Here is a 13,155-nt window from a genome sequence, read left to right on the forward strand (position 1 = left end):
GAAGCCACGCCCCCTATTGCTTCCTATTGGTCGACGAAGGGCACTTCATCTGCATGCCACGCCCCCGGCCACGCCCACCCCTGCCCCTGAACGCCTTCTGAATGGTCCGCCTCGGTGCTGGAGGGGGGCGGTGCCAGTACGGAAAAGTGGCGGGACCGCAGCCGCGGAGGAAGGCGGGTCGAGCGCCGCTATTGGCTGAGGCGGCTGCCGTGTTTCGAAGCGTCGGCTCCCGATTGGCGGAGTGGGCGGGGAAGGTGGCGGAGGAGGGCTGCGAGGGGAACGGACCGCGGGACTGCTGGAGGAGCAGCTCGAGCAGCGCGGCTCATGGGGAGAGGGCTCCGGGTGCGCAGCGCTGCCGCAGCAGGTAATGGGCGCGTCCGAGGCTGCGCACGGCCGGCAGGGCTTCCCCGGCCCTCCCCGCAGCCTCCTCCGGGGAGCCTGTAGGACCGCCATCCCATAATACTCCCCCCTCAAAGTCTGCGGCTCCCCCCCATCCTGGAAGTGCCCATCGGACAGGCTCGCTATCCCATCCCATAATACTTCCCACTGCGGCAGGCAGGCAGGGGCGCCAGGCCACCGCAGGCACCGCAGCAGGGAGGGAGGGCCTTCTCCTCCAGGGGTCTTCCGAAGGGGCGCCGTCAGACCTCGTTCTCAGTGGCCTCTCCCGGTCCCCAGCGAGGCTGTCCCTGCAGGAGTCCTTCAGAAGACCCGTGGGCAGCTCTCAGTCTCTGTGTAGGTGTCCAGAGGGAGCTTCTAGGCGCGCTGCTGTCAGCGCTTTCCTGCGAGGAAGCCCCACTGACTGTAATGGGCTTACTTCTGAGTAGGCAGGCATGGGTTTGGGCTCTGAGGCTGCAGTCCCATCCACACTTTACTGGGAGTAAGCCTCGTTGACTATAATGGGGCTTAGATCTGAGTAGACATGCATAGGATTGGGCTCTGAGGCTCCAAGCCTATCCACTCTTACACGGGAGTAAGCCCCATTGTCTATCATGGAGCTTAGATCTGAGTAGGCACACATAGGATTGGGCTCTGAGGCTGCAATCCTATCCTCACTTACTTGGGAATAAGCCCCATTGACTATAATGGGGCTTAGATCTGAGCAGAAATGCTTAGGATTGGGCTCTGAGGCAGCTGTCCTTAGCCCATAATAGGATTTTTCCCAGGAAAAACTATAGGTGGAGAGGGGTAGCTTTCTAGTTTCTAGTAAGGATACAATCCTGTCTGTACTTTCCTGAGAGTAAGCCCCATTGACTATACTGGGACTTATTTCTGTGTAGACATGCCTAGCATTGGGCTCTAGGTCTGCTGGCCTTAGCACATAATAGGAATTCTTCCCAGAAAAATGTCTATGTGTAGCTTTAAGTCTCTATATAGGTATAGAGAGGTAGCTTTCTAGTCTCTAGTAAGTCTGTTCAAGATAGTCTGCTCTCCTTAGCCCATAATAGTTATTCCTCCCAGCAAAAAAACCCATAGGTAGCTTTAAGTCTCTATAGGTAGAGAGAGGTAGCTTTCTAGTCTCTAGTAAGTTTGCTTTCCTTGGCCCATTATAGTAATTCTTTCTCCCCAAAAAACTTTAGGTAGCTTTAAGTCTTTATAGGTAGGTAGAGAGAGCGAGCGTGAGCTTTCTAGTCTCTAGTAAGTCTGATCTCCATAGCCCATAATAGAAATTCTTTCTAGAAAAAGCTATAGGGAGCTTTAAGTTTCTGTAGGTATAGAGAGGTTGCTTTCTAGCCTCTGGTAAGTCTGTTCAAGACAGTCTGCTCTCTTTAACCCATAATAGTAATTCTTCCCAGAAAAACTGTAGGTAACTTTTAAGTCCTTTGGGGGGGGGGGGGAGACACAACCACAACCACTATAGGATTATTTTACGATTTAGTAGGAATTTGTTACACAGAGTTCTGAGCCAGCTTTTGAGCTTTCTAGAAAGCAACTCAAGCTACAGTACATCATTCATTGTAGGACAGAGGTGTGCTCATATTGCCCCTCTTCTCAGAAGATAGCCTCAGTTAATTGTATTCATTTTTTCCCCTAAAATGAAAGTTCTTGTCAATGTTATTCTTATTGTCAAGTGCTTTTTCCCCCTCTTATGAGGTGATTCCCTTCTCCTGCACTTAGCTTACAAAACATTGGCTCCCTAGGATTACTTGCCATGCAACAATACCCCCAGGCTGTACACCTACTTCCAGGTCTGAAACTTCCCTTTCTACATCCTCTCCCTTGATGCCTTTTAGCAAGGACAGGGCTGAGCTCTTAATTTCCAGCGTATCAGGGCTGCCTGACAGCCAATCCTATGTGTGCCTACTTGGAAGTAAATTCCATTGTAATCAATAGGGCTTGCTCCCATGTAAGTGTGGATATGATTGCAGCCTAATTTGTGTTCACCAAGCTCAGTATAGTCACCAGCTCTCTATGATGGCCTATTAGGGACTTAGAAAGTTTTCTCCTTTTGCTGCCTGTTTGGGACTGCAAATGTGAAGTTGTCCAATAGCTGACTCACTAAAAAACAGCATACTTTATAGTCCAGTAGGGTATTCTGCATTTGACTTTGTGTCTGAGTAGTTTTATCCTTATAAAGGACAATGTAAAACATCAAGCTTGCAGGAGTTGCTGGGGGGCACACAATTCTAGCAAATCAATAGATCACCCTGTGTTTTTATGAGTCTGCAGTGTAACTTCACAGCAGGCAGGTAAACATGTGCTAGTGCCAGCAAGAAATATACTTCACTTGCTTGGAGCTAGCCACACTTTCTCTTTGTTTGGGTTTCTGTCAAATGTGTTGGCCCTAAGTCTGTTGCCCTTTACTATTTCCTGTCTGCTCTGGCCACATTGTTCATCTTTCTCTAACCCCCACCCTGTCTAAATGTTGGTAGCTAACAGTAGCTTGCAATCCAAAAAAGTTGTGCCCCAACTTGCTGAGAGGCTTGCATCTGTCTTGCACACACCGGGCTTAAATCAGCTTTGATGTCTGCAGCAGATACACGTGTATATTTTTATTTATATTTCAGCATAGCAGATGCCAAACTTCTGCAAAATTTACAATGATACATAATAAAAATATCTAAAGCTGTTTGTTGTCTGGACCAGCTTTAGCTGAACCAAAGGGGATTAGTCTTGTTGTTTATACAATGGCTTGTGGATTCATTTGTGAGCTCCTGTAGTTCTAGTAATTTAGCATTTGGGTCTGATTTCTCTTTCTAGCCTATTGTTTTGCCCTTCTCTAGTTGTTTTCTCTCTTGGTTAGTTTAAATAAACTGCTGTTTTTCAGGGGGAGTTTCCCTTTGTCTCCTTCTCTCCTCCTTTTCTTGGGTTTGGCTTTTGCTTTATTTCCCTCACTCCGTTTTCCCCCCAAGTTTGGCTAGGATGTAGATATTCTACTCTCTTAGCCATTTAAAGCATGCTTTTTTCATTATGCTGCTGTTTGTTGGTACTTCAAATTCCTATCTTCAAGTCATGTTTGTTGTTTTGAGTGTGTTTTTGTAACTGGTTGACAATCCAGTATGCATTTGAATTTGCAGGCTGTTGAACTGAAGAAACTGACTTCGGAGTTTTTATCTCTTCAACCATTTGGGATTTAATTTGCATCATCTCTCATTCTATTAAAAAAAAAAGGAAGCAGCAAGTCAAACCCACACACAACATGTTGTTGCGCAGAAGGACTTCCACTCCCTGGCTGTGCTATTAATGTTAGCAATCGGGAAAAGCCTTTGGGGGCTGCAGATTCTCTAGTCTGATGCTGCTGCCGCTGCCACTAAAGGTTTTGGTGCAGGAAATCCAAACTGCTGCCTTTTCTGTTTGCTGAGCTCTTCACATCTGCATGTCTCTTCTGGTCTCACACTTGCGCGCACACACCGTTTCACATCCTCTCTCCATGGACTGATTGCTGTTGAGAGAAGAAGAGCCTGACCAAGTGATTGCATTTATCTGTTGGATTCTGGTGGATCTGTTCTGAGGATAATCTTTTTTGGGGAGGGGGGAACGGAAAATATGACGTCGCCAGCTAAATTCAAAAAGGATAAGGAGATAATAACTGAATATGACACTCAAGTCAAAGGTAAGCATTTTTTACCTATTAGTCTGGCTTATTTCTGTGTATGTTGAAGTCTTAACTTGCAAATGCAAGCATTCATGCTACATGTTTGGGTGGGGAAGGGGAAAGCATTTGCAGATTGCCAGGAATTTGCAATCCTTTCCAATGTTAGAAGAGATTGACAGCGATTGTTGCTTCATGGGGTGGGTTTTTAATGCCTTCCTGTCTTCTTATGTCTTTTATTTTAGAGCCCTTCTGCCGCTTGCTACAAACGCCAGGGAATATGAACGATAAATCTTTATTGTTTTTAAAGCTGTAGCAGACAATTTAATTATATTTTGATTGTCAGTGTTATCCCCCTCCCCCTGAAATGTATATATTACCTTAAGAAGCTTTGTTGCTTGGTAGTATTGGGGATTTGGGCTTGTAGGGGCTTTTTGTGCTGTATGTATGCACCAAAAGGCTTTCACTCTTCTTAAACGCCTTGTGTGTGTGTGTGTTTCACACATGGCAGCTGGATGCAACACCCTTCATTTTAAACTGCATGCATGTAATGATAAACTGTTTCAGTGATTCAGTGCTCTTTTTGCAAGATGTCCATTAAAGGCTGTGTGTTATTTACAACAGCAACTTGATATGCATGCTCCCTTGAAGAATATCTTGGCGACAGTAGGCAAGTGGGCTTGGTTTCACATTGTCACATGCCCTGGGTGACAGAGTAAAGAAGCACTGGGTTTTGCCTAACACTTGTGTCTGCAGAGTTTTCAGACTGACTTCATACACGTTTGTGTGGTGTGACCTTGTTCCTTCACCTGTATGAGAGGACAAAATGCTTCTGGGGGGAAACTTTGAAATGGTCCTTTGAATAAGAAGTGTTTGATTTGCACACATGCAAAGGGCACCTAAGAGAAAATGGCTCTTAGGTTGTGGGAAATTAACTAGGTCTCATTTCCGAATTGCATGTGATCTAGGCTTGGTCTGCTTCAATTTAAGTAACTGAAGGGCTGCTGGAGATTTGTGGGCCTCTTGGTGTGATCTGAGTCAGATCAGTCTCCACACCATGTTCTATCTCTCTATTAAACATGAGAATGCCATCTTCTCAAAGGAGGTTATGATGCTTGGATCAATAATAGCTTTTAAAAAGTGTTATGGGATTTCTGGGTTGGGACAGTAGCTAGTCAAAATATTGTTGCCCTTTATTTCTCTTTCTTAATGTAATCTTCCACTTGGCAGACTAGGTTTTGGAAATTCCAATGGCCAACAGCAGGCACTGATTCAAAAAAGTATGGTCTCTATTCAACAATTTATTGCTGTTTGGGGTGGAAGGGTACGTGGTCCCAAAAAAATGCAGCATTCAAAATATATGTGTAGAGTCTCTTGAATTTCCTTTGTTTCAGGATCCAACAGGGAGGGTTCTCTCATTCAGCATGTTGAAACAATGCAAAGGCATTTGTTCACTTCACAGTGACTGCTCAAGTGTTGTAGCCTCCATTCTGCATGGAGGTCTGTACTTAGGAAAAGATTTAAGCCTTAAGGTAAGCAGAAGGGGGGAAAAACAACCCAGGCTTATCTTAGTAGCAGATTCTTATTGCTAGCTGTGATTTTATAGTAACTAAAACTTGGTATTTGAATGAAAACTCTGGTAAGAAAGCTGTGTTAAATTGAAGTTGCTTTCTTTGGAGCCACTTTTTCAGCTAGAGTGGTTATAAGTGAAGCTTTGTCCCTGTTGCAGAAATTCCAAATTGCCACATAATTGCACCACAATTTTTTGTATAGTACTTGGGAATGCATTATGCAGATTAAAAACCTTTAGGATGTATTCTCTAAAACCTCCTGATTTTAGAAATGGGTTATGTCAGAATGCCAGATGCAGGGGAGGGCACCAGGATGAGGTCTCTTGTTATCTGGTGTGCTCCCTGAGGCATTTGGTGGGCCACTGTGAGATACAGGAAGCTGGACTAGATGGGCCTATGGCCTGATCCAGTGGGGCTGTTCTTATGTTCTTATGAGTTATTTCAGAAATATGAAATTGGTTGATATAGAAACCTGCTTCAGTCATCCCCCCCCCCCTTTTTGGCTTTTTTTGAATCTGCAAGATGCTGTCCATGTGCTTTCATTGTTACTATATAACCATGAGCCTATATTATGAGAATTGACCCACTTTTCTGCTGCAATTCTAAGTGAGCAGAATGCTGTGCTTGAATGGTGTGTATTAATACATGTTATACTCAAGTTCTTCGTCTTTCCTCCTTATAAGAGATAGTATCTTGTAGCGCTCTCATGGCTATAGCTGCTTAAGTGTGCCTTACTACATTCTACATGCCCATTTCACTATCTCTTTTGTCTTTTTTGGCTGGTACTTGGGAGTGGGACTTCTGCCACAGGGAGCTGTGGCAAGGGCAGAGAATGGCTCCTTTATTCCTTTCTTGTACTCTTCACCAGCATCACAGTGATTGTGGCAGCTGCCATTTGGTGTGGGTGTGGCTGTCATCTCTTATAAGAGCAAGGAGCTAAGATGACCTTTGGTTCCAGAAGTCCCAAGAGCAATGTTGCCCTTAGCTACTGATGCTTAACACCATATAAGATTGTGCTCTTAAAAGCCATCAAGATCTTTCCAAAGTAAAGAATACTTTTAAATGCCATGACTATTGCATTAAACTTAGCTGCTATCTTCTATTTTCTGCCACAAATATTGTTTCTTGTGTACTGTAGTTGGATGGTGATTTCTTTCCTCCTTGTTCGTCAATTGTGCTACATGTCTATGTAAGTCCTTCCTTCTCCTCTCCCCCCCCCACTTCAGAACTGTGTATCAGTTGTAGGGTCATCGAAGAGACTTCTCCTAAGACTTTCCAGTATCAGCACACTGAGCTGATCTTTACCAGTTTATCATACAGGGATGGTGGACTGAGGCTATGTTTCAAAGAGTTAATTAATTGGTAGAAGGCAAATAGTCTTGCTGGATGAGTGCTCGTGGTCTTTAATTTTGTTAGAGAAAGAGAATTTATATAATTTAGCCTGGTTTTGAAAAATAATTACTGAGTTCAGTGACTGAAAGATTATAAGAAGGATGTTCTTCATTAAACAGCTCCAAATTACTCAGCGATTCACATTATGAGTCAATGAATGAACAATGTCTTCTGGAATAGGATGCAATTACAGTGTAATTCTAAAGTAAGTCTCACTGAAGTCAGTTGGACTTGTTCTCTAGTAGCTGTGCTTCAGTGTTTTAGGGGAAGTTCATTCTTTTACAATTTTCATTCTTTTTCTGGGTTTCTTAGTCTTGCTGGGTAAATTTCTTTTTCTGGGTACTTAAGAACTGCCTTGTATTGAGTTAGACCACATGTTTAACTCAATACTGTGTACCCTGATAAAACAGTGATTCTCCAGGGTTTAAGGGCCTTTCCGAACCCTATGTAGAAGTGCCAGGGATTGAACCTAGTACCATCTGCACACAAAAAATGAACTCTACTGCTGAGCTATTCCCCTGATGGCATAGCTGTACACTTAGGGCATAGCTGTACACTTAGGGCATAATCCAGAGCTTGGGCCAGCACAAGTCCCTGTCACAAGTCTGAGGAGACCCGTAGGGGCCAGGGTGCCTTACCTGGAGGTAAGTGGAAAAGTTTTCCCGTTACCTCTGGCTGAGCCACTTTGGGCGCCTATCCTGTGCTGGATACAGCAAAAGTCTCTTGGCTTGTCTGTTCCAGTGCAGGGTACGATTGCGCCCTTAAACACATCTATCTCTTTAGACTAATCAAAGTTCCCAAACTTTTTAAACTGGCAGCTCCCTTGACCTAGTAGGCCACTGGCTGCGCTCCCCATTAGGGCTACAATCCTATACATTATATAGGGTGGCAGGTTTTTCATGAGGATTCTGTGACTCCCCTGGCTAGTTTCCGTGGCTCCTTGCAGAGTTACCGTTCAGTTTGGGAACCACTGGATTAATCCTTTCAATTGGATAGTATCCTGTGGCCATTGGGAAGCCTGAATCCCTTCTTGAGTTTTGCTTCTTCTTTTGTAAGCACATTTATGTGCTTTTTGAAAACGAGAGCCTGCCATTCTAGGTGTATAATTCAGCACCTGGCTTGATGTTGCTTCCCCCTCAAACTAGTGTTATCATTAATACTCAAAAAGTGTAATGTTCTGATATCTGGTGACTGGTGTTTAAGTTTCTACAGGAGCCAGTTAGATTTTTTTCTGGAAGGGAGGTGCACAAAACTAAAGCTGCAGTCTTATGCAGGCTTACTGAAGATAAGTTTAATTGAACCCAGTAGAACTTACTTCTGAGTAAGTATGCATAGGATTGTTCTACGAGTACACTGCTGAGAAGAAGCATTTGTTTCTTACAGATTTCTTCATCTTTTCTCATTTCCTCTTCATATCCTCCTCCAGCTTTGTTCTAGGCAGCGCTTAATTGAGAGCTGCTGCCTGTTGCAATTCTTCAATGGTAAAGGCAGGGCTCTTTACTTATATTGAAGTTCATCTTTATTGTAGCCAGCTTCCTGTCATCTTTGGCAACTGAGTTTCCAGGCCCAATTTCTAAGGTACCAGTTGCTCTTGCCTGGATTTTTACACCCCTGTCTGGCATAGAGCTTTATTGTGTGGTTAAATTGGCTAATGAGAGGTGGTTTTTTTTTTCTTCTTCTCCCTTTTCATCTCTGGTGGGTTTGTGTTACATTTTGTGATAGAAAGAACTATTACAGAAAAATGTGTTGGAAACTGAGTATACACCTAATGTTGTAGTCCAAGCTCTGCAGCCCTGGATTTTTTTTAAATAGTAATTTAGTGTTCTGTGATGTGAAAGTACTGAAAAAATGCTGCAATACAGTCAATTCTTGGTAACCATGTACTCAGTTCTCACAAACTTTCTTATCAGCCGGATCACAGTTGTTACTGTGCATCATCCATTGCCTGTTCTTGGCTGCCTGTAGCCATTCGCTGCATTCGTTGATGGTTTTTGCAGCCATTTTCAAGCTATTTGAGGGGCCGTTCTTTATCTGCGGTGGCCATTCTGAACCTATCAGTAGCCATCTTGAAGCTATTCTGCAGCTAGTCAAGTTCTGGCAGAACCCCAGAATGCCTTGCATCAGCCGGTATGCTCTGGAATGCTTTGCGGTGCCACAGCTGACTTGGGTTACAACTTTTGGAACTCAAATGGGCACTTTAAATGGTTTCTATTCTTTTACACTCTTGTTGGTTCCCTTGGGACTATCCAGCATAAGGGAGGACAAAAATGAATGTGATATTTTTTAATATCCTGTATATAGTGTATAACATAGAGCAGGGCTCTCTAAACCCTGGCCCATGGAAAAAAAGCCCTCCAGCCTCCCATGAGCACTCCTTACTGTTCTACCATGTCCCCGCTTGTCTTGCAAGCCAATCTTTGCACAGGGATGCTCTGGGTAGTCGTGTCTACCTGGACATCCTGCTGCACAGCCTGCTGGGACACTGGGCAATAGACACAACTGCCAGAGTGTCCCTCTCCGCAGATTGGATTGCAAGATAAGTGGTGACACAGTGGATTGGTAAGCGCTGCTTGGAACTGGGAGGGTTTTTTCAGAACACAGCATTGCCTGGTTTGGAGACCACTGCATAGAAGGTCCAGCAAACCAAACCCCATTACAGGTGTGTGTTGCTTAATAACCTTTTGCTTGATGGCGGATTACATGTACAGTTTGAGTCTTATTTGTGAGAGTTCTGTTCCCAGTATTCACATGGATGGCAAAAATCACATTAAAGCAAATCCATTTAAAAAACAATGTCCCTTTCCTATCCTTCGCACCATCTCAGGCAGGGAGGGTTGTGTCGGCTGAGCTCAGCTGACGCAAGGGTCTGGGGAGGACGGTGGGAGGCAGGAGGCGTACTGGGGTGGGGGAGGGTGGGCGGAAGTTGGTCCTGGGGCACACAGGTGGGAGGCGGGTTAGGACCACGCTGTTATGCCAGATCTCAACCCCATTTCCTGAGCAGTGCAGCTGCTCCGCTCTCCTTGAACTTGTGCCATCTCTGGAGCTGGCGCAAGTCCGAGGAGACCCATTGGGGCTGTGGTGGCTTACCCGGGGGTAAGGGGAAGAGTTCCCTTGTCTCCAGCTGAGCCAATTCAGGCCCCATTCTTATACTGGACACAGAGCCGGCCTCCTGGCCTGCTTGTTCCAGTGCAAGACTGGGTTGTGCTGCACATCACTAGATTCATCTGAATGTTTGCTTAATGACCTAATCACATAACAAGGATTGGAGAACGCATCCTGTCAAGTGACGCACACCTGTAATCCAATAGGATTAATTATTAGGTAACCATGGTTTCTGTATTCGTTGGGTTTTTCAGTAACCTAACCCCAGCAGATAAGGAGAATTGGTTTTATTAATATCTGCTTCCTATAATGCTGCTTTCTGTAGTTCAGGTTCATTACACTATGTTTTGTCCTGTTGTGATTCACTTCTATTCTAACCAGTGACAGCAGTGCATTCTGCTCCCATTTCCTGCCAATTGGATTCATGATATAGTCTACAGTCCTGCTTTAGGTAGCCCTCAAGTTTTCCAAATGTATCCTGAATATTATAAGAGGTATTACTTTATATGTTTCAAATGACACATAACCATGGGACTCTTGTGAATGAGCTCTTGACTTATAGTAGCTTCTTTTGAAACCTCTTTATCTACTGCTCTGTTTCAAGTCTATATTTTGCTGGGAATGTACTATATGTTATCCAACCACTTATCTGCCATGTTCAAATTGCAAAAGTCACAGGTCTTTGTCTACTGGATAGATGTAAACTTAACGTGTATAAAGATATGAGCTATGAACATTACCATAAATGCCTTATGACCTTTCCAGAGGTCTCTTTGGATGTATTGATAATTGTGGTTATTTTTGCCAATGTTGAGGAAGTGTGAATCCATCTATCACTGTAAATCTGGTGAAAAGTGATTTTATTAAAGACGTGTTCTCTGGGAATGCACAAGTGAAGAAGTAGCTTCAAAGCAGTTGTCTTGAAAAGCCTGATTAAAAATGCATGGTGTACTGGTGGAATATGTTGAATAGCTGAAATTCTCTTGAAAACTCTTGGTGGGAGGGAGGGGGAAGGGAGAGGATGCTGTCTTGCTATGTAGCTGTTTACCATGTGTTCTGTGAAGATTAAGGGATCTGCCAAGCTGGAAAGGGGGATTCCATCATTTCCATATGGAGCCTCAGATGGCACAAGTTCTTTGTGCCTGAATGGACTGCTTTGTGTTTCTTGTATACCACAAAACTGATGTATTCCTGGCTGCATGTTTTTTTTGTGCATACTTCTGGCTTGTCCTTTTTGGGTAGGCTTCAGTGTGCTAATTTGGTGATTAAGAGCACAATCCTAACTAGGTCTACTCAGAAGTAAGTCCTATTTTGTTCAATGGGGCTTACTCTCAGGAAAGTGCAGTTAAGATTGCAGCCTAAATGTGTTACATTCAGTGTCTTTAGAGAACTGGCATTTTAATCCTCTAATTTTTCTTCCTACTTCCCAACTCAGTGGAATATTGTAGTTAATCAGTTTCCATCTAGGTGCAGTAAATAGAACCTGCCAACCCTGAACTGGTGTTATGTTTTACTGCAAGGATGATTTTAAATTTACTTTCTAGGTGGGGCTGAGAGGGTGGGAAAGCAGCATTTAGAAAAGGTGGAGAAGGCAAAAATGTTTCCTTTGAGTAGTAAAAATAAATATCTTGGTCAAGTTTGTATGGGAAAAGGAAGATCAAGCTAATCCACAATTAAAGGGAGGAAAACGTGTGTGGATGTTTGTATTGACCAGCCTTCTCATACAAGGAGCGAGTTCTACAGCAGTTCTTCTGAAACTTTTATGTTGGGGAGGCCTGGTTGCCTAGCAATTGTAGGCTCAAGTTGCTACTCCCGTCCCCTGTGCAGGCATTTGTTCCTTTCAGTTTCAGAGCTTCTATGGTTAGCATCACTTCAGTGCCGATATTAGTGCTAGCCATAGTGTACTGTTTGGTGGTACAGACCTATGGGTAGAAGAGACTTCATGAACTGGTTTGGCCTATGATCAATGTTTTCACATTGGTGAAGAAGTAATGCACTAATGCTAACTCTCTGATCATTTTCCAACAGCAGCTATGATTTTATAAGGGAATGTTGGTGGAATCTGGGTTTTAAATGTCATGAATGGCACACAATATACTTGAAAGATCCAATTTTCCAGATGCTTCCACCAAGAAAAAGCATCAAGAAATTTAGGACGTTTCACAGTATTAAGCCAACATGAGTTTGAAATGATGATGATTTGGGTGGAAATACACTGTACATAATTTTTTTCTATATTACAATGCTCTCAGATGTTCAGCTTTCCAACAGGTTTCTTTGTTTCATACCTTGTAAAATAAAATAGTGCGTCATCTTTGAATTTACTTTAATGGGGAAAATCTCTCTGTTTTAAAAAACCTCATGCAATTAACTAAACATTTAGGGCGCAATCCTAACCCCTTATGTCAGTGCTTTTCAGCAGCTACATAAGGGCAATGCAGCTCTGAGGTAAGGGAACAAACATTCCCTTACTTTGAGAAGGCCTCTGTGAGTGATGCCCAACTGCAGGATGCCACCCACGTCCCATTGGCACCGCTATGCCAGTGCTGGAAAGTACTGACATAAGGGGTTAGGATTGCGTCCTTAGTTAAATGCCAATATTATTACTGCTCAGGTTACTGAGAGCACAATCCTATGTATGTCCACACTCCATTGTGTTCAATGAGGCTTACCCCCAGGAAAATAGGTGTAGATTGCAGCCTTAAGCTATTTCTGCCGAACGTTGCATATACGCAACAGGGACCAAATGTGTACGTGTGTGGGCTGGGCAAAGTGGTTTTTCATGTTTACTGTTTTACTAATCTGAAACATATGGCTTTGTGTATGCTTTCCAACCAAGCCATGCTCTCAAACCATCTACTTTGCAAGTAGTCTCATTTGAGTCCATACAATTTCTCCAGTTCAAATGATTCTCCAAGAGATTCTCAGCCACAAGACTTTTAGGTTTCATCTTTTGTGATTGTGACAGGAAAGATCCACATTGTCAACAGTCTCCATTATGGAGTGCAGACAAATTGTGCTTAGGAAATCCCATATTCCAAAAGCATTGAAGTAAAGCCA

The 13,155-nt window shown here is 43.6% G+C and overlaps 1 protein-coding gene across 3 annotated transcripts in view; it reads left to right on the forward strand.

The window, feature by feature from the left end:
- The first annotated feature begins 298 nt into the window (after positions 1-298).
- SRGAP2 (SLIT-ROBO Rho GTPase activating protein 2) overlaps positions 299-13,155 on the forward strand; it is a 226,607-nt gene continuing 213,750 nt past the window's right edge. For all 3 annotated transcript variants that reach the window (XM_066623037.1, XM_066623038.1, XM_066623039.1), the window contains exons 1-2: positions 299-364; positions 3,516-4,051. In XM_066623037.1, coding sequence (XP_066479134.1) covers positions 3,985-4,051 — 67 coding nt within the window. In that variant the 5' untranslated portion in view covers positions 299-364; positions 3,516-3,984. The remainder of the gene's footprint in view (positions 365-3,515; positions 4,052-13,155) is intronic.

Source organism: Tiliqua scincoides, chromosome 4 (assembly GCF_035046505.1).
Source record: "Tiliqua scincoides isolate rTilSci1 chromosome 4, rTilSci1.hap2, whole genome shotgun sequence".
Classification (NCBI taxonomy): Eukaryota; Metazoa; Chordata; class Lepidosauria; order Squamata; family Scincidae; genus Tiliqua; species Tiliqua scincoides.